Source organism: Alnus glutinosa, chromosome 12, assembly GCF_958979055.1.
Source record: "Alnus glutinosa chromosome 12, dhAlnGlut1.1, whole genome shotgun sequence".
NCBI classification, from domain to species: Eukaryota; Viridiplantae; Streptophyta; class Magnoliopsida; order Fagales; family Betulaceae; genus Alnus; species Alnus glutinosa.
In genome coordinates this window covers 18923516-18944225 of record NC_084897.1, presented here as the reverse complement: position 1 = coordinate 18944225, position 20710 = coordinate 18923516, and the positions used below count along the sequence as shown (strand labels likewise).

Below are 20710 nucleotides of genomic sequence, written 5' to 3'. Positions count from 1 at the left end.
CAAACTGCCAAGGATATATATATACTAATTTTGAAAAATCTTTAATAGGTGATTGATCAACGGTTGAGTATAATTTGTGGGTTCTATCTTTTCATGAATTGATAGAATAGTTTTAGGCAACGATTTGTAAGCACTGAAGTAGGTAGGTTTTGAAAGTTTGTTCATATGATTTGCATATATAGGTGCTGCAGATCTTGGTTTGATATATAAAATTAAATGATCGTTGATAGAAGCAAGGTAGCTAATTTTGTTCATTCTGAGAATGCCACAGGATTCTTTAATTGATGTACACGAGGTTCTGTTCAATTCATTATTGGGCATGTAAGTCATAAGGACATGAAGTTTAAGACCATATCTCACAGTAATAGGCAAAATAGCTATTTGCCACACGACAAGTTTTTGTTTTCTTGAAGAAGTTATTGAGAAATGATTGTTGTACAACTCTTGATATATCTTTTGTCTAATTTTGTCTACCTGACAGTTTATTTATTTATTTTCAAAAAATAATAAAACCTCTGTGTGAGAAATGTTAAGTCATTTTCTTTAAAAAAATAAATAAAAATAAATTGTCACGTAAGTAAAGTTAGACAAAAGTTATACACCAATAATTTCTCAAAGTTATTTGTCATTTTTTAAACATTAAGAAGCTATTTGTCACGACCTCAAACCACAAGACCAATTTAGCATTTATCCCAACATTTTATATAACAAAAAAAAAAAAAAATAGGAAAGAGAAGTTTTACCTCGAATTGAAGCTTAATTAATGTTTCATTTGTTTTGTGCACCAAAAGTTGGTATGCATGGTCTTAATTTGGTAAGGAAATGAAAATAAAAACCAATTAATGGAATAACTTTTTAACTGAAAAAACAGCAATTAAGTAAATGAAAATCAGATGGGAATACAATCCCAGACGTCATAACATCATAGAGATGAAAAACTAAATATATGGAGCAACACCCATATCTCATTCCTGCTCAGACAAGAAAAAGAAAAAGAAAGCCATATCCATCCCCACTCAAAAGTTCCCCTATTTCAATTCCTAATCAAGTTATCAGCAAGCAAAAGGAACATTATCTTTGATTTGCAGTACAAATGGACAATTATTAACCCCTAACCGCCTTCCCTTTTATATAAAATATATATATATATATATATATATTTTAAATAGTATAGAAAAACAACATCGTTTAGCTATAAGGTTTCATACCAAAGCACTAAAACAGCCCAAAAACCATATAAAACAAGCCCTAAAAAGAGGCTCAAAACACTAACATATATCCGAAAAGCTCCTACCTGACAGGCGGTTTGGATATAAATAACTACTAACTGGTACTCAAAACTGCTAACAGCCCCTAAGATTGTGCGATTAGCAATTAAAGGCAATAACTGCTGACCGCTGCCGCCTTTACAACCCTAGTTCTCATGGTCTCACAAGCACCTTAATTAGCAATTCTCCTTATCTGACATGCACTTAACACATAACACCTACGACTTTTCCCATTTTTCGTCTTAGCGTTGCCTCTCCTTTCTTGAAAAGTGTCCCAGAGTTCATGTAAAAAGAACTAAGAGAATATCATGCAAATTCAGAACCCTTGACAATTCAAACATGTATCATTTGCGGAGGTCAAGCAAGAAAACTCAGTATTGAGACAAGAGTTACAATAACTTTAGAGACAAGAGTTACAAGTATTCAAAAGACAAAAATTACAAACACTCAAAAGACAAAAGTTACAAGATGATAAATTAGATTTATTGCTGTTAATGTAGAAGTAAAAGAGATTTGTAACGTTCAAAATATTTCTCTATAAATAGAGTCTTGTATACAATAAAAAAAAGAAGAAGAAGAAGATGTAGCCAAAGAAAAGGCTTTGACGTGTGGCTGTAGGCTGTAGGTCAAACCACCTAAAATCTATGTTTTCTCTCTTTTCTTTATCTCTCTTTAAATTATTATTTGTTCTTACACTCAAATTAATTATTTGAGTAACTTATTATGAGACAGGAAATTTTCTTTTTCTTGATTTGAAGTGGATAGAGGAAACTATGAAGATCAATACATGGTAAACTTTGCTTTTGTCTTCTCAAACACTTGTTCTGCTATAACAGCTCCAGTACCATCGGCTTTCTTGATCTCCAGGTGAGCCTTCTGGTAAAACCCTGTGCCTCTTAATGCATCCGCAATGAAATCATCAAACCCGATCGATATAGCTGCTTCAGCTTTGGCTCCATAAACCAACCTCTTTTTAAAATAAAATTAATAAACAAACAGACAATATCAAAATTTTAGGTAATGTGGAACAGTGATTATTGTCATCCAAAATTAAAGAGTTTTGAAAATCAGACCTTGATTCTTGAAAGATGGATGGCACCAAAGCACATTGGACAAGGCTCACAAGACGCATATATCTCACACTCTGAGAGCTCAATTTGATTCAACTTTTTACAGGCCTATGGAAGAAGTCCATTCCAAGCATGAGATCCAAAAAGAACAGAATTAATTACACACTGTAAAGAAACATTTTAAGCTCGGTATTATAATGTAAGATTCCTTCGTCTGGATCTATATGCATATCCATGCTTACAATTAAGTAATTACTTTGGCAACTCTACAATGAAATTTTGAATGACACAAATCCAAATATTTTTTGTTTTAATTTTTCTTCCGAACATCGTCTGTATTTTCATTACTGATAAAGAACAACCGGCACTCCTAGATATCGAGCATCACCGGTTCACTCAAGTTTAGGATAATAGTCCCAACCAATGGATGAAAACAAGAAATTTAGTTATTTATTATCAGTTCACTTCACTAACCATTGTTTTGAAAGCAAAAGGGGGAAAATGATTGCGCACATGGTTCAGGTAGCTTATCAGGTTTTTGGAAAAGCTCCAGCATATAGATGCTCAAAGCAGCTGCCAACAAAATAACGCTGGGACCAACTTCGCTAGTAATGTAAGACATTACCAATTGAAGACTTTATTTTTCCTATTCGGTATCCACAATAAAGTACTAGAATTTTCAAATTCCCATAAGTCCATACATTGAGAATTGCATCTGTATATTAATTCTAAATTCCATTGCTCTAAAAAATTTAGACATCATGTGTGTGTGTGTGTGTGTGTGTCAGGGAGAGAGAGAGAGAGTAAAACTTAATCAAACACAACAATTAATTCTCACTTATAGGGGGCAGGCAGGTGTTTTAGGACAAATTGAAACAAATAATGCATTGGCAATAGAAACAAGATTATTATATGAAAGAAACAAAACCAATCTGAAACCACTTATTCCTAACCACATGAAAGATCCACCCATACATGGTTCTCAAGAATTATGGTAACTTGCATGTGTGTCTTTGTGTGTTTGTGTGTGTGTGTGGAGAAGTCCTACCCATTCATGTGTGTCATTATGGCCAAAAGCATATATCGACTAATACTAAGCACCTGCCCTTTCTCATGATAGGTTCAACCTCACGCATCACTGAAGATTTTTAAATAAGCTTTCCTTCAATTTAAAAGTTAAGTTTCTACAGAAACAATCTACGAAGTTGGCACCACCATACTCAAAGTAATTAAATAACCCACACAAGCCAATAGGATAATTTCTTGGTCTAACCTCTCTTATTGCAGTAACCTCTGCATGTGCAGTCGGGTCAGTGTTTCTCAAAACCATGTTGTGACAGCTTACAACTACCTCATCATTATGAACAACAACTGCACCAAATGGGCCTCCATCTCCACATTCAACCCCTTTATATGCTTCTTCAACTGCTTGGGTTAAGAATTTGTGGTCTCGATCCTGTACAACTGTTTGAACAATCACAAAGAAAGGACATCATGATGTAATCATACTTGTACCAGCTTGCAATTTATAGAAGGAAAACAATTCGAAGGGATGGGGCCACGGAGGGGGTGGGTCAGCCCCTCTGTGACCTTGGCTCCCCCCCCTTGCTGGGGGTTGGTCGCAGAGGCGGTGGGTTGCGGAATTACACAAGACCAGGTGTGAACAAATCAATGCCCCATTTGAGTAAAACAGACATAATATAAGTAATTCAATTCAGTTGGTAGATTATATGGAAGGCTGGTAAAATGGTTTAGATTTATATAATTCTTTTACAAAAGCCATTCTTCAAAAATACACTGATCAAGAAAAAGCTTAGCTCTTTTAAAGATGATTACCAGCTGATATATGGTAAAAACTCGAGTACAAAATGGGTGAAAAAATGCTTAACATATCCACATAAAATGGTATAGCAACATGTACAATTTGAGAAGATAATAGACCGACTTCACCACCAAGAAGTATACATCTGGCTGTAAAAACAATTAACTCTCAAATTCAGGGGTGGGGGGGGATGAAATAAGAGATGGCTTTGGAATTACCTTCTTGATGGCCAGCAAAGGCAGAAGCTACAGAAATTGTTCCATCTTTAGCTCCCACCACTATGAACAGAATGAGGGCAAAAGAGAGTAAATAACATCAACTAGAAATTTTTCCAGATGCATAAAACATATATAAGCAGAAAAAAAGTATCATTGTCTAATAATTCCAATTCTCAATAAATTAACTATTTTAATCAATATGCATTGCTAGAAACAGTATAAGGGGAAAAATTTACAATCTCTCAAAGTCAGGACGGATATTATATATATAAAAGAGCCAATTTATCTCGCACTGCCATGGAAGGGGAAATAATAGGTAGGTGGAACATTCGGAAGAAAAGTTCACAAAACAAACACAAGATGAATACTAGTATGTGATTTCTGAAAAGAAAATTATGATGCCACGTTTGGAAAGAACAGTCAAGAAAATCCATTGGAAATGTGGATTCACGTCTCTTACAACTGACACGGCTTCTGTTCTTGGAGCAGAAGCAATTTGCTTTACATCATTACATCTGTCCCAAGGTATTATTTCTAATAGAAGGTTAATTCTCAGTTGCTTCTTAGTAGCATAATAGGAGTATCACAGAAACTATGAACCATCACCCTAAATGAAGGAAACTCATCAGGTTCAAATTTCAAATATGATGCCATTTTCATATTTGACCATTGATGGCATTTCTTTTCCGCAATGGCCCCATTGTCAATTGAAGGAAAAACAGTCAAATGATTGAATACCCAGACCCAAAATATGCAGAAATATTTTAATATGTCCTTTTCAATTGTTTCCAACCTACTTGATAATCAATGGAGAAATGGAAGAAAAATGTCATCATATTTGAAATTGGCAATTAGATCTTTACAATATTGGGCCATATTAAGAAAGTGCATAAGAAATCAGCTCTCAGAAATGAGGTTTCAAACGTGTTTACCACATTGTTTAGCCTTTACTACTTGGAATAAGAACTAATTTCAACAAATAATAAATAAATAAATAAAAACAATTTTGGAACTCATTAAGTAGCATTCAAAAGGCATTTTTATTGCATCTTGAGCTACATCAAGGCATGTTTTGCTTTGAAAGCAAGAGAACTACTTTAAAGTGATAACCAAGATTAAAAAGAAAAGGGAGTGTTGTTTTATCTTGCCTCTTCCTCCTTTTCTTCAATTCTTTAATTTTCTGTACACTAAAACCATAATCCTTTCTCAACATCTAGTCTTTTTTTATCTCTTTCAACCTTCCTATTTCTCTTATCACAATTGCGATGTTTCATTCATTTTCATCTTTATTGGTAACATATTAAAGAAAACATGAAAGTTTGAAATTATATTGTATTTGAAGGTTAGCATCCTCAGTTTATTTTAATTATTTTGCTTTTGATGTGCATTTCTTCCCGTTGACTATATTCAGTTCCTTAGTGAATAACTTGAATTAAAAAAAAAAATCTAGCCAAGTCAATTCATCAACTTCAAAAGGGAAAAAAAAAAAAAAAAAAAAAAAAAGGGAGAAAAAAACTCTGATTCAGAAGAGTTGTAAAACAATATCAATTTGGAAAACATTTTGCAAAAACAACATTAGTTCATTAAAAAAGTCGCGATGCCTATTACCAAACACACCTTAAAACTAAAAGTAAAATCATGCATGGAGAGAGAAAGGAGGGGAGAGGAAGGGGGGTCTATGGCTGCAAATCCATACATACCCTGAAACATATTTGCAGGAAAAGTAGAAAACAGAACAGACCCAACCTAGAATTCCAACACCTAATTTTCAACAATCTAAAGAATCTTAACCTGTAATCAACAACATAAACATATACATACATACATACATACATACATACATACGTACACACAGATGTAATGCAGCATGGTGATGGTAATGGATCCATCTGGCAATTTCCATAAAACAAAACTCTAAATCATAATTCAGCATTTATAAGAAAGAATGACAACCAAGATAGATTGCAGTTCTAGCAAGCTCAAATAGTTGCCACAGAACAAAAGAAGAGAAATTATAACAAAGAAAAACAGTTGCAGAGGACTTTACCGTTAGCCTCCTCCATGACCGGAAATGCGAAGGAGAGGGTAATGAACTAATTAAGAAAATGGGTATTCAAGAAAAGGTCGAGAAAAGAGGGGATAAACTACTATAAAGAGGAAGAAACTGAGGAGGAGGACGCGAAAATCTCGTCCACGTATGATAATATTTATACACTCACGGAGAGAGTCAGAGAGAGAGAGAGAGAGAGAGAGAGAGAGAGAGAGATTCCTAGTAAAGAAAATTCAGGGTCTTCATGGAAAAGAAAAACTTTCAGTTTCAGAAGCACGTTGCTACGACAGTTCAACCATTGTTCAAGTCTACAAAAGACTACATTCTATTCCGCCTAATAAATCCTCCACGTCTGGTATTCCAATTATTCGCACAAACCAAACAGGGCCTTACAAAATATAAATTAAAGAATACTTACCTACAATAAACTATAAAGCTCGAATTTAGTTTGGTCTTCACTAATTTTAGAAGAAACTTCATTATCTCCTAATTTTTATCATTTTTACAATATTTTCTCTACAATTTTAATGTAGTGTATCAAATTTTCAACATTTTACAATCTCACAATTCCCATTAAAATTTTGAGTTAAATTAGACAGGCCAATGCTAAAATAACCCTTATATTCCCGTAAATTTATAAAATTACATTAAAAGCTTTCCTCGGCCCATGGGGAGGCGGCGAGCAAGCCCCCATTTTTATTTTTTTTATTTTTTTTAAAAAAAAAGAAAGGAGAAAAAAGAAAATTTTATGTTTTAAATTTATAATATAATAAAAAAAATATTTTAAGATAATATGACAAAAATGTTAATGTGACACTAACGAAAATAAAAAAAATTTAGATGAAAAAAATTACAAAATGACTAATTTTAAACAATAAGAAATTAATTTCAAATCGCCGACTCCAAAATTTATTTTACATTTTTCTTCCCTTTTTTTTTCGAAGAAAAAGTCAAAATCATTTATTTACATTGACTTATTAACAAATAATTTTCTTTTACCTTTCTTTTCTTGTAATGTAATTTTTTTTTTTTCACTAATCTTTTCATATTTATATCACATCAACCTCGAAAAATGGTTAGCCAAACACACAATGTTCTTACCCTATTCATGACACTTTACTCCTCCAAAAAGTCATCATTTCGTTTCATTTTTAATTTGTACCATTTCTTAGATTTTGATGTTAAAATATACAGAAAAGTTAAACAAAATAATTCCCACATCCATATTTTTTTTATTTAAAATATCAAAATTGTCCTTCTTTCCCCGTTTATTGTTTTTGTTTATATTTTTATGTTTTATAATTTTTTAAAGGTAATAAAGAAGTAGAGGGTTGATTATTTTTGTTAATAGACGTGTCATTTGAAGGAATATCCATGTAGTACAAAACTAAACTAAACAAAAACAATAAAAGGTTCTTACAAGGATGGATAGTTTTACCATTTCAAATCAAATATTTGCACGCATTTTAATTCTAAAATTTGAAGGAGGCATTGAAATTTGTAAGGACTAAATGTTATAAATACTAGTTTCGAGATGTTAAAAGTATTTTACATATCACTGAGAGATACATGATTTGATCACTTTATAAGTTATGGTGTTTTTTCTTCTTTTAATGCGTCTTTTGAGAATATCAATGAACTTTTACACGAAATCTGTTTGCAAAAAGTGTCAATTTAGAAGGGTTATTTTTAAATCCTCCATCTGTCGACCTCTCTCTCTCTCTTTTGAGGGGATAGTTTCATTTAAAAAAAAATGACAAAAGCTTTTGGATGGCTCAGATCAAAAACAAAAAGTTTGTGGGATAAAATATAAATAACTTTTTGGGTATTTATTCTGTTCTATTGTCATGCCTATCGCGTGAAAAACTTCCCCCTAATCAGATTCTCTTCTTACCAGCTAGAGCATTTTCAATGGCTTAAAGCACTCTTAATGACTTATGTATTTTTATATGCAAAATGACTAACCAAATTCTACTTATCTATTTTAACTAATGGGTTTCAAAATGTACCATACATCCGATTATCTATTATTTCACTATATCATTTAAATATATTTTTTTTATTCTTTCTTTATCTTTCTTTATTTTAATTATTAGATATTTTTTCAATGATAAGCTAGTTTTTTTTTTTAACATTGTCATTTTTAAATAAAGAAAGAAAGAATAACAAAATAATATTTAAATGATATAGTGAAATAATAGATTATAGGATGAATGATACTTTTTGAAACCAATTAATTGAAATAAAAAAAGTAGATTTTAATTAGCCATTTTACATATAAAAATACATAAACTATTAGAAATAATCTTAGGTAGTAGCCCCTACCCTTGAAAAACTTCCCCCTAATCAGTTTCTTTTCCCACTAGTTAGGTAGCCCCTCCCCACAAATCTTTTTCCCCTAATCATATTCTTTTCCCACTAATTAGGTAGCCCCTCCCCTCCTCTATAGAGAGGGAGATGGTCGTATTATTTAAGGAAAATAATGGATTTATAACACCACCACAACAATTACACAACACCCCCTCACATGGGGGTGAGGCCCGGGATTTGATTTTTGTACAACACCAATACAACAACCCCTCACATGAGGGTGGACTCCAGTATGTGGGACCCACCCTCATATGAGGGATTGTTGTACAGTTGTTGTATTGGTGTTATAAATCTAACATTTTCCGTGAGGCCCAGTATGTAGGGTCCACCCCCATGTGAGGGGGTGTTGTGCAATTATTGTACCGGTAAGTGTAGGAATCAAACCTCATTGTTTAATGTTCGTTTTTTTTTTAGTTGTAAAGAACACGCCACATAGGATTTAGGATTTATGGATGGTTAAAAAAAAAGAGAAATGATTCATACACTCATTTTTCACAACAGCCCCACAACAAGCTGATGTGACTGGTAATATTTTCTTATTTTTTTACAAAAAGAAAACAAAAAAAAATAATAAAATATTACCAGTCACGTCAGCTTGTTGTGGGGCTGTTGTGAGATGTGAGTGTATGGATCATTTCTCTAAAAAAAAAAAAAAAGGGGTGATGTATAAATACAATTTGGACTAATTTATGTATTTTTGATAAGGGGAGTGATTGTTGTACACCAAGTGTACAACAATCATACAACACCCCTTCACAAGGGGTGGGCCCCATACACTGTGGGACCCACCCCTTATGAAGGGTGTTGTATGATTGTTGTACACTTGGTGTACAACTATCATTATTCTTTTGATAAACCAAAAGCATGTAATGGTTTGTGAACCAACCACCATCGATCTACTTTTTCCCTTTTTATATATGTCTTGTGGTATGTATGGGCGGCTCAACATAAAATTTTATATGATCTTGTTAAGGAGGGAGAATCTGAATGTGGTCATGGACAATCTTTAAGATTATATATATTTCACACATAAAATAATACAAATATGTAGAGTTGAAAAGATCATGGAGAGCTCTGCCACATGCCAATCTAGGCATGAATTTGTCCATATCACAAGCAGCTATGACCACATACTATTTGTCGCCATGCTTGGCTTTATTCTCACCCAGAATTTGAATTCTGAATAGTGTTACATATTGTAAAGCTAAGCATAAAAGAATTGTGAATATTAATAATTAATAAAAATATAGTAATTAAATTTAAGTAGTATTTATTTTGGTAATATTTATATTAATTATTTTAATTAGAGAAAGAGTTAGTTATTTAGTTTAAGGTTGGTGGCTAGTAGTTATTACTAGTAATAGATAATATTTTGAAGTGATTTATAAAATAATAATATAAGTTTTTTTTAAAATTAAATTTTTTTTAAAAAAAAAAAAAAAGAGGAAAAAACACATTTGATTTAGTCAACTAAAGTGTCTTTGAAAAACAAAAAAAAAAAAAAAAAAGTGTAGAAAACATCTAGAAGACAAGGCTAAGGCCTAGTTATGTTGACATGAAAATTTATAAGAAAATGCACACAAGTTACTTCTACCCCAAATAAAATAAAATCAAAAATAAATCAAAAAAGTCAAGATAGCATTGAGATGTAAATGTTGGTTCTCTGTAAATGTCGTAGAAAAAGGGCTAGCTTTCATGGCGTGAAAGCTAGTGAAAAAAAAAATTATTAAATAAAAAAATATATTAGTAGCAAAGTTTTATCAAATGAGAGGGCATGCCTTGCATTTATTATGGAGAAATTCTGTCAATAGAAAAATAAAAGATAAAGCACATGCCTCTCTTTATTTAATTCACCTCCACGTTTTGTTTCTAAAATGCACATCATTTGTCTATGTTTTGATAAATTCAAATTATGCATGCCACCTACAGGCTACAGGCAAGATAAGAAATAATAGGTAGGCTACATTAAATGTTTGACAACCAAAGAAGCCAAAGAAGATCAAATATAGGAGAAACAAATCTCAACAAAATCATTCAATAATTCCAAGCCCTTAGCTATAAGAGTAACTGTTGCCTCTTCATGTATTGGCTATCATTTGTTTGGTTTCTGTGTTTTGTGTACTTTTTTTTCTTTCGTTCATTGCGCACATAAATAAAAAAACTAAGAGTGAGGATCAAGAAAGAGTAGTGATTCTTTTATCAAAAGGGAGTATGTATTAATTATACAAAAGATCACTTCAAGAGATTGCGTGAAAGTGGTAAATGAGATTGCGTGAAAGTTGTAAGTGTAAAACTTACTGACCCTACACGTGATGTTTTATTACATAAGTTGTACAATATTTCTAGTGTGATATGAGCCTGTATATTTTGGAATATGATTATGATAAATTATTTTGACATGATATATTTCATATGTTTAAAGAAAATGATTTTTTAAAGGAAAATGAGATATCATTATATGTGATATGTGAAAAGTTTGTAAAATATGAGTATCCAATGGTTAAGTGGGGTTATACACTTAGCACCCCAATGCTAGTAAGGGGAAAATAAAAATGACTGGCCAACCCTGCAATTAAATGGGGATATACACTTAGCACTTTGAAGCTATAAGAATGATAAATTGGTAGCAACCCAACGGTTAAGTGGGGGTATACACTTAGCAAGCTCCAGCGGCCAAGTAAGAGTATACATTTGACTTACGGGAAAAATTAAATGAAAAATGAATGTCTAAATGTATGAAATGTGATAAATGAACTTGTTAATGCATTTATTATGTAAATCAAATATGTGATTGTTTTATGTTTTTAATTATCGTTTTTCATTAACTTGCTATAAATTATTTTAATACTATATGGTATGAGATGGGTTTGACATGTATTCTATGCAAAGAAAAACATTTGGGTTGTTTATTAAGTATGTATTAACAAAACTGCTTGATTTACAAAACGGCTATGAAATTTTAGAAATTAAACACTTTTGTAAAAACCTTACAAAAATAACTATTTAGTAAATTTAAGATAGAGATTTTCAAATAAAAAAGAGGGGCTCACATCACACATGTATGGTCAGTATATTTTATACTTACTGAGTGGTAGACTCACGCATTTTTCCTGTAAAATTGTGGTAATTTTACAGATACTGCTGAGGAGGGGATAAATGATGACCCTTATGCTTGTCTAGGATTTTGTTCATGAAACTTGCAGGAGGTCTCTCACCTTTTGAAGGATTGACTCATGTTGAGTCAATATTTAAAATTATGAGTAAAAATGCCGTTTTTGCATCTTTGATTTTATCTAAAGACAATAGTAGTTTCTTGTTGTTGTAATAATATTATGTTCTATTCATAATATGTTATTTCAAATAGAAGCTCCGGTATTATGTGATGAAGAGTGAGATGTGATCCATTTTAAAAAGAAAAGAATTATACATGTTTCCTTTTGCTGCGAGTGTATGTAAAGGTAGTAGCGCCATGTAGAATTATGATATTTCTCATTTGCAACTTATATAAAAGTCGGGGCATTTCACATATTCTTCGTAAACCCTGTTAGTATTTTATATTGGCAACATTCTAGTTGACAAAAACACTTTATGTAAATGTTGCTTTTTAACAGGAATATTGGTTCTATACAAAGTTTTCAAGTAATATGGACAGTGTCTCAATTCATGCCTTGTGTCTGTTTACAAGCTTCTAGAAGATGTCTATGAAGATTCTATGCTATTTCCTAGTCAGAAACAGCTGATTACTGTGTAACCATCCGAACGGGCCTTTGAAGGCGTCTGGACGCCCCTTAGTGTCTAGAAGCTTCAGCTGTTGCAACTGCCTGAAGGATCGAGTTATACCGTTCAGACGCTAGGTCAAGCTACTCTTGAGTTCTACACGGATTTGGATTTCAGAAGACACTAATTTGGAAGGTTCTACCAGACGTCCGGATGCCGTGGCAACACGTCCGAACGCTACCCAGTGTTCTAGAATATTCCAGGTCTTCTTTACGGATGCGGAAATGAGTGACATGAGTGACAACGTTAACTGTCCAGACGCTCAGTCAAGTTGTCTGGACGCGGTCTTGTTTTGGGAAGAAATGCGCTATTCTGGAAAGGCGATCGCAGAAGATCATCTGGACGCAGCTAAGTGACTGTCCAGACGCTACTTGTCAAAGTTCGAATTTGATCAGAATTAGGTTTTCTGTAAGCCTATAAATAGATGGCTATAGGTTTGTATTTTATAAGAATTCAGTATAGAATTTCATAGTGCTTAGAGAGGGTATTTAGGGAGATTTGAAGATCCGCTAGCTCTCTAGCCGTTGTCAATGTGTGCTCAACAGTTCGTATGAAGTCTATCTTAGGGGTTGACCCTAAGGTAAATGATTCCATTGAAGGCCCCTTCAAGTAGAAGACTTGGTCGGGAAGCGTTCACGATAGGTTTCATATCAGAGTAATAGGAACGATCGCTGCATTAGAATATGTGAATGTTACTTTCTATGTACTAGCTTTGTTTTCTGAATAGTAGAAATTCTGGGTTTGGCTGCCCCGGAGTGGTTTTTCTTTTAACTGAGTTTCTACTTCGTCAACAAAATATTTGTCTCTTTTAAGTTTCGCAATTTAAATATTTTGTTGCACACTATCACACACTTAGTAAATTAGAAGTCAATTTTATTTTTCAAACCCAACCAGAATTTCGTCTTAGGGTTTGTTGGTTTACGGATTGAGATCTTTTGCAAATCTCTACCCCTCCCCCCGCGCCCGCACACCAAAAAAAAGAAAAAAAAGAAAAAAAGAAAAAAGAAAAAAAGAAAAAAGAAAAAAGAAAAAGGTTTCTGCCCAAACAATCGGCTCGCTACTAGAGAAAGGAGTTCCTGCCCGGACAGAAAGAAGCCCCACAGAATTCCAAGAATCCCCCAACTCCCATTGTTAGCACAACCACTTGAAAGTGATTTCACATAATTTGATTGATCAAAGAGTTGAATAAAGATTTTGGGCTGAAGCTATAATAGGTTTGGATTTATAGGGTTATGACCTTTTTTCCTGTTGTTTGATAAAATTGTAACAAGAAATTAAGAGAGTTTGAGATGTGCTAGCTTTGCAGCAAGTTCCTATAAAGTTGACAAAACATGAACACTCAATACTTAGAGAGTTTGCTTGAGATCGTGTCAAGAAATAGAGCTTTTATAGTTAAAAAAAAAAAAAAAAAAAATATCATTTTTAAGCCTTTCTCCAAAAGTACGTTTTGGTATACTTTTTTAAAGTTTTTACCAAACAGACTTATTTTTGTTTTGCACAATTTTCTATGTATTAAAAGTACTTTTTAAGCTTCTTAATGTCAAACATGCCCTCAATAGGGTTTGATTCTTTGGAGTAAAAAAGTAGGATACCAATGGATTTTAATGCGGATATCCAAAGTCATTTATGTGGAGAATGAGTGGTCAAAGTTGGAAACAAAAGCCCACAAGCAAGCACTTTAGGAGTGAGAGCATTACAAGCCGACAAGCAAGAGGGAAAACTAGCAAAGGAGTGAATTATTTCTAAGGGAGATATGCTTGGCGTGGAAGTTTAGCACGATGACCAACACAAAAAAAAAAAAAAAGAAAGAGTGAAATGGCGATATTGTCAAACACTCAACCAGGATGTTGTTGTTGGTCAAGCCATGCTAAGGTAGTGATTGCCTCCTATCCTATCCTATTATATCTTACCTTATGTCTAAGGTAAGGGAATAGAAAATAAAATAATAAAATAGGAAAAAGTTCTCGTACTCTCCTTAAACTAATACCGATTGACAATGTCCCCCAAACTTTTAATTGGGACAATGTTCCTCTCCAAAACTATTAAAACATTATTAATGTCTCCCTCAAAGCCAACAAAAAGACAAAAATGACCTTATATTTTTTTAATAAAACAAAAATACCCTTATAAATTCAAAATAAAAAAGAAAAAATTATTTTTTTAAAAAAATATTTGGAAAAAAAAATTATTTTAAAGAAAAACGAATTTTTTTAATTTCTTTTTAAAAAAAACAAAAAAAAATTAATTTTTTAAAAAAATAAATAAGCGAAAACTTTTTAAATTTTCTTCTAATTTTTAAATTTAGCCACCCTTGGTTTTTATGTATTTATTTTTTTTTAGTTTTATTTTTTTAAAAAAATATTATTCTTTTTATTTTACTGAGGGCATTTTTGTCATTATAGAAACATTGGCAATTTTTGGTCGTTTGGGAGAAAGATTATCCAAATTGAAAGTTTGGAGGAGACATTATCAATTTGATGATAATTTGAGGGAGGTGCATGAACTTTACCCAATAAAATAACAAAACAAGGAAATGATCCCTTTCATGCACACAGTATCAACTACCCTTGCACAGTTGCACTCTACATCAACTCTCATTTCTCTACTCTATTAATATATAAGTAATTTTACATATTACACCATCATTCCTATTTTCGCTCTATTGAATTGATGTCAAGAGTACCCTAACTCTTGAAAAGTATATAGTATTTTTCATTCTTTGAACACTCTACATATCATATAACTTTCTTCTTTTTTTTTCTCATGCTTTGAAGAGTTATGCTATATACCACATTTTCCTTCTACAACTATCCTACAATACTGACGTTGCAGTTCAAATCAATCCTTAATTTTTATTTTCATTTTCACAAGGAATCTAATGGTTGGTTACTATCACGTAAGCATTAACATATAGTTGTATACTGAATACATGATTTCTAGCATTACTTTTTTTAAAAATATTCAATAAATAACCCTACCGGGAATGCTTTTATGGTTTTTTTATATATATGAAAAATAACCATTGGCAACATGAAGAATTGTAAAGTACGAGATGTATGTAAAGGCATTTTTAGAGTGTCGCTAGGTATTATTTGAACAAAAAAAATAATTAAAGAACCGGATGCTAAAGCTCTATATTTCATAGTTATACATCACATTGACTTTTTTTTTTTTTTTCCTTTTTCTTTGGATAATCTAAATCTTAATTACTCTATAAGACAATAACCTTTTATATGCGACTAATAATCGTGATTTATTAAGTTAAATCTTAATTTATTTAAGTTTGATATAGTAATAAACGCTTAACAAATAACAAATAATATCCACATTCAATTATTGTAGTTACCTAAAAGTAATAACCATTTAATAATATTCACATTCAATTATTGCGGCTACCTAAAAGTAATAACCACGTCATTCGATGTAGATGTGAATATTAGTTATTAATAATCACATCCACATTTTCACTCTAAATAACAATTAAAAAAAATAAACATTTTTTAATGTCACATTAATTCATATATATGATGATTATATAGCAGCAAACTTAACAAGCTAAGAGCATTTTTAGTAGCTTCACCAAAATAGTTTTTTAGCTATTTTGATGAACCAATTTGATGAAAATCCTGAAAAACCACTCCCAGCAGCCTCACCATTTTAACCAAAAAAATTTGATGACTGAAATTACTAACCAAATTAGATGAAACATTTTCACTCAACAACACACTCACTAAATTTTGTTTCACATTTCTCTCTCACATGATTAACACATTTTTTTCCTTTTTTCTCCCATCTCTCATCTCTCACACGATAATATCCTTATATTCATGGATATAAATGATTTTTTATAAAACGATTATTTAGAAAAAAATAAATAAATATGAAAAAATTATTATTTAAATGGAATAGTAAATATTAACTAGTTAAAATGGTGAGGCTGCTGAAAGAATTTTAATAAAGTAGCTCACCAGAATAGAAAAAAGTAATTTTTAATTATTTTGATGAGTAAAATTTGGTGAGGCTACTAGGAATGCTCTAACAACACCAAAGTAAGACACCAAAGTAAGACAGCTTTTTGCTTGTCCAAACTAGCCCAAACAAGTAAATGAGCCCAGCATGGGATTTGGTTTGGCCCGTTACAGGAATCTAAAGAAACCCAATGCATCATTTCAAGAGCCCAACAACACTTCTAAATGCACTTTGTTAGGTTGGATTTGGGCCCGAGGCAACAATCTAACAAGGAAATCCCAAAGCACCATTTTAAGAGCCCAACCACATGGAATATTAACTAGTTAAAATGGTGAGGCTGCTGAAAGAATTTTAATAAAGTAGCTCACCAGAATAGAAAAAAGTAATTTTTAGTTATTTTGATGAGTAAAATTTGGTGAGGCTACTAGGAATGCTCTAACAACACCAAAGTAAGACACCAAAGTAAGACAGCTTTTTGCTTGTCCAAACTAGCCCAAACAAGTAAATGAGCCCAGCATGGGATTTGGTTTGGCCCGTTACAGGGATCTAAAGAAACCCAATGCATCATTTCAAGAGCCCAACAACACTTCTAAATGCACTTTGCTAGGTTGGATTTGGGCCCGAGGCAACAATCTAACAAGGAAATCCCAAAGCACCATTTTAAGAGCCCAACCACATGGACTTGTTTCTACTGCTAATTGTACTTCGCTAGATTCACAAATGAAATGAAAAACAAAAAAAATACTGAAAATGTGTTGCCACTCAAATTTCAAAATTGTGCTAGGCAAAATACTCGATGTCTTGACTGTCAACAAAAGATCAGAAAACAAACATTAACACTAACACCGAAAGATTTTACTTTGAAAGTCCCTAACAAGAAATTATAGCCATTAGATAAAATCCATTGGTGCGAATCAGCATTGATCAGCACAAAACTCCTGAAAACTCATTTCTTCTTTCCAGCCTTGGCAGCATCTGAAGCCTTTGTCTGAATAGAAATGGAAGAAGCAACAATGTAAGAAGTGCATTATCATCATGAAACCACAAAAATGATAGCAATAAAATAAGCTTACCTTCTTTACTCCACGTATCTTCTTCGCCCTGTTTTTCCTCTCCTTCATCTGCTTCCTCGACTTCTCTACCTTAGTATCAAGTCCATTCTGCGAAGCAAAAAAGCATAATATGCACAGAAAAGATCAATACACCATTAGTTTTGAAAATAGCAAAGCAAATAATTGCATGCCTTGACCTAGTAACAGAACAAGACAGGATTATGTGAAAAGAGTTTACAGTTTCACATACTATGTTTGCCCTTTTCTGGACTTCTTAAGAACTTGTTTAGCAGATCACATTGTTAATACTTCAGAATCAGATTTTGACACCTTTGTCTTACGATGAGGGATAATGACTAAGCATTACGAGATAATACCTTAATAGATAAAAAGGTCAAGTATAACACAAGGCAAGCACTAACAACGGTCTTAAGAAGTAAACAAACTTCGATGGAGGCTATATTACTAGACCATTAAATCATGAAAGCTATTAAACTAGACCGTAACTAAATAAAATACTTTCAAAATCTCTATTTTGACCACAGCAACTTCAATAGCAAACACATTTTCATATGAAAAATACTGACAAATAACTACAATCCCTCTTTATTGAGATCTCTATTTTGGCCACAGAATTCCATGCTTTTTTTTTATTACAACCTTTCATATCCCACAAACTCTAATGATTATTTTCTTGAGTCCATTCCACATTGTTATTATCAAAATCTTAATAATTAACATTTAAAGAGAGGGACATTTAATAAATAAGAAGCAGAGCAAAGAGAGTGGTGTTACAAAGGATTTCAAAATACAAAAGGCAGGTACTGGATACTTTATGTCAAACACTTGACCAGCAACTAGGTTATGCATTATTTCATAAGGTCACTAAGCACAACAAACAGCAATCATCTCTTTCAACCAAAACCCCCCTCTGACGCAGTTTCTTTTATGCACCCAATGAGTCTTGAACCCCCACAAACTTACTTTGCACCATATTCTTTTTTTATAAGTAATAATCCAATCTCATTAAAAAAGCATAAGGCACCCCTTAGTACACTTTTGAGTATACAAAGGAAACACCTAAGTAGAAAGAGATACTTTGCACCATATTCCCATAGAGAGGAGGTGCCATTTGACACAACATTCATTGGCCTCCCCCTAAAAATCCTCTCCACCACCCAAAAAGTATTGTTATAACACTGTAGAAGCATATGCACAAAATTCCCCAACACCCCCCCCCCCCCAAATGACCACCACCACCAAAAACATTTTAATATTGCAGTAACACCCATCTATGCACTATTATTTAATTTAATCTATTAGAAATTTGTATACACAAAAACTCCAAAAGACCATTCAAAATAAGTTAAGACAAGAAACAAGCACAAATAAACTAGCTCAAAAAAATTTAACAAAATAAAGAGGTCAGATAAAATTACCCTGATGAGCCTGTACTTGGGTTCATATTTCTTTGCATTCTCAACAGAATCATAAATCAAACCAAAACCTGTTGATTTTCCACCTCCAAAGTGAGTCCGGAACTTGAAAACAAAGATCGAGTTTGGGTCTTTCACTTCGTACATTCTTGCTAACTTCTCCTTCAGCTCAGCCTTTTTATCACAGAAAAGGCAAAGAACAACAAATGAACCAATGCAGGTATTTAGTTGTTTTATAATTGAAAGAATGAAATTCACATTTTTTTAACTGAAGATCCAAAAGGTTAAACCAGACGAACTAGGGCATGAAACTATATGGTATAACACAGATTTGAGTTTCAGAAATGATTGAAATCCAGAATAAATTGCACAAAATAAAATTTCCTGTTTTCTCCTTAGTTGCCAAGTTTCTAAGGAAACACACAACCCAGTTCACAACAACAAACACAGCTTACAATTCGAAAAAATAAAGAAACTAGAAACAGCTGTAATTGAATAGGGATTTACCTTCGAAACATTGGCTCTTCCTGGATGAAGAACATCAATGACCTACAACAACAGGGATAAAACAGGGGTTCTTAAAAGTGGTGCAAGAATATAAATAGCTTTTAACAACTTGATCTTATTTCCAATATTCGGCAGCGGGATAAAAAAAATAGTAATCCATGAAGAGTTCTGTTTCTGAGAAAACAAAGAAATTAAAAATAGAACCAATTTTGCTAAGATGACAATAAACAACTATATTGGTGAATAGATTCTTATTCTTTTTTTTTTATTATTAAAACTAACAACTTATTTAGATCCAATATTTCTAAATCTCTTGTCTTCTCTATAATCCCACAACAATAAACCTAGTAAAAACGACGAAAAAACAATAAAAGAAGAAAAGTGATCTTAAATGAAAGAAAAGCACTAAAAGCAAGAACCCCTTAGTCTCTGTTTGCTTACCAAGAAATGAAATGCAGGAATCTAAGAAAAAACAATATTTACTAACCTATCAGATCTAAAATTTCTATTGTCCTTCTCTTTTTAGCCTTGTTTTCTTCGATATGAAAAGGTTGTTTCCAGCAGACCTAACCTCTTGCATGGATACCGAGAAAACAGAGAAGACAAGGGGAAAAGAGAACAGAAAGTCGACTAGAAAACTCACGAATTGCTTTCTGGAGAGAAGCCTGTTGGTCATAAACTTCCTGGTTCGGATAGTCACAGCCTTGTCCGCCATGCTGATGTTGTTGGTCGTTGAAGGTCGGCGATCTGAGTGGAGCACAACAGCAACTAAGGCAAAGACAGGCGCAAAGGCAGTTTGGAGGCTCAGAGGTTTGCTTCGTGAAAGAAGAGGTTTATAAATTTATACAGCCCTAGGGTTTCAAATGGAACCCTGTAATCGCATATGGGCCATTTGGGCTCAATTTTTTTTTAAAAAAAAAAAAACCCAAATTTCCAAGTAAATATAGGCCTTTGGGCCGCTACATGCGCTTTTGGTCTTGGACTTGATTTGCAAAACACTTTTCTTAGGCTTTGAGAAAACAATTTGAAATTTCTCATGCCCTAACAACGATTCACGGCTCGGATCGTCTAGATTTTATATTTAAGGTAAATGTATGATAACTGCTTGAGTTGGAGCGCGATTTGAAAATGATTGGCTCAAAAGTCACTCCCAAGGGTCGAGGGTATCCGC

At 32.8% G+C, this 20710-nt stretch overlaps 2 protein-coding genes across 2 annotated transcripts; both read right to left on the bottom strand.

Annotated features, from left to right (window-relative positions):
* Nucleotides 1-1780: 1780 nt before the first annotated feature.
* Nucleotides 1781-6747, bottom strand: LOC133851990 (guanosine deaminase). Its single transcript, XM_062288638.1, has 5 exons — nucleotides 6426-6747; nucleotides 4379-4438; nucleotides 3612-3802; nucleotides 2342-2446; nucleotides 1781-2237 (listed from the first exon to the last, which is right to left on the bottom strand). The coding sequence occupies exons 1-5, from the start codon at nucleotides 6439-6441 to the stop codon at nucleotides 2049-2051; spliced, it is 561 nt and encodes a 186-aa protein (XP_062144622.1). The 5' UTR covers nucleotides 6442-6747; the 3' UTR covers nucleotides 1781-2048.
* Nucleotides 6748-17286: 10539 nt separating this feature from the next.
* Nucleotides 17287-20371, bottom strand: LOC133852373 (small ribosomal subunit protein eS24z). Its single transcript, XM_062289114.1, has 5 exons — nucleotides 20183-20371; nucleotides 19540-19581; nucleotides 19036-19206; nucleotides 17618-17704; nucleotides 17287-17532 (listed from the first exon to the last, which is right to left on the bottom strand). The coding sequence occupies exons 1-5, from the start codon at nucleotides 20252-20254 to the stop codon at nucleotides 17491-17493; spliced, it is 414 nt and encodes a 137-aa protein (XP_062145098.1). The 5' UTR covers nucleotides 20255-20371; the 3' UTR covers nucleotides 17287-17490.
* Between the last annotated feature and the right edge of the window lie 339 nt (nucleotides 20372-20710).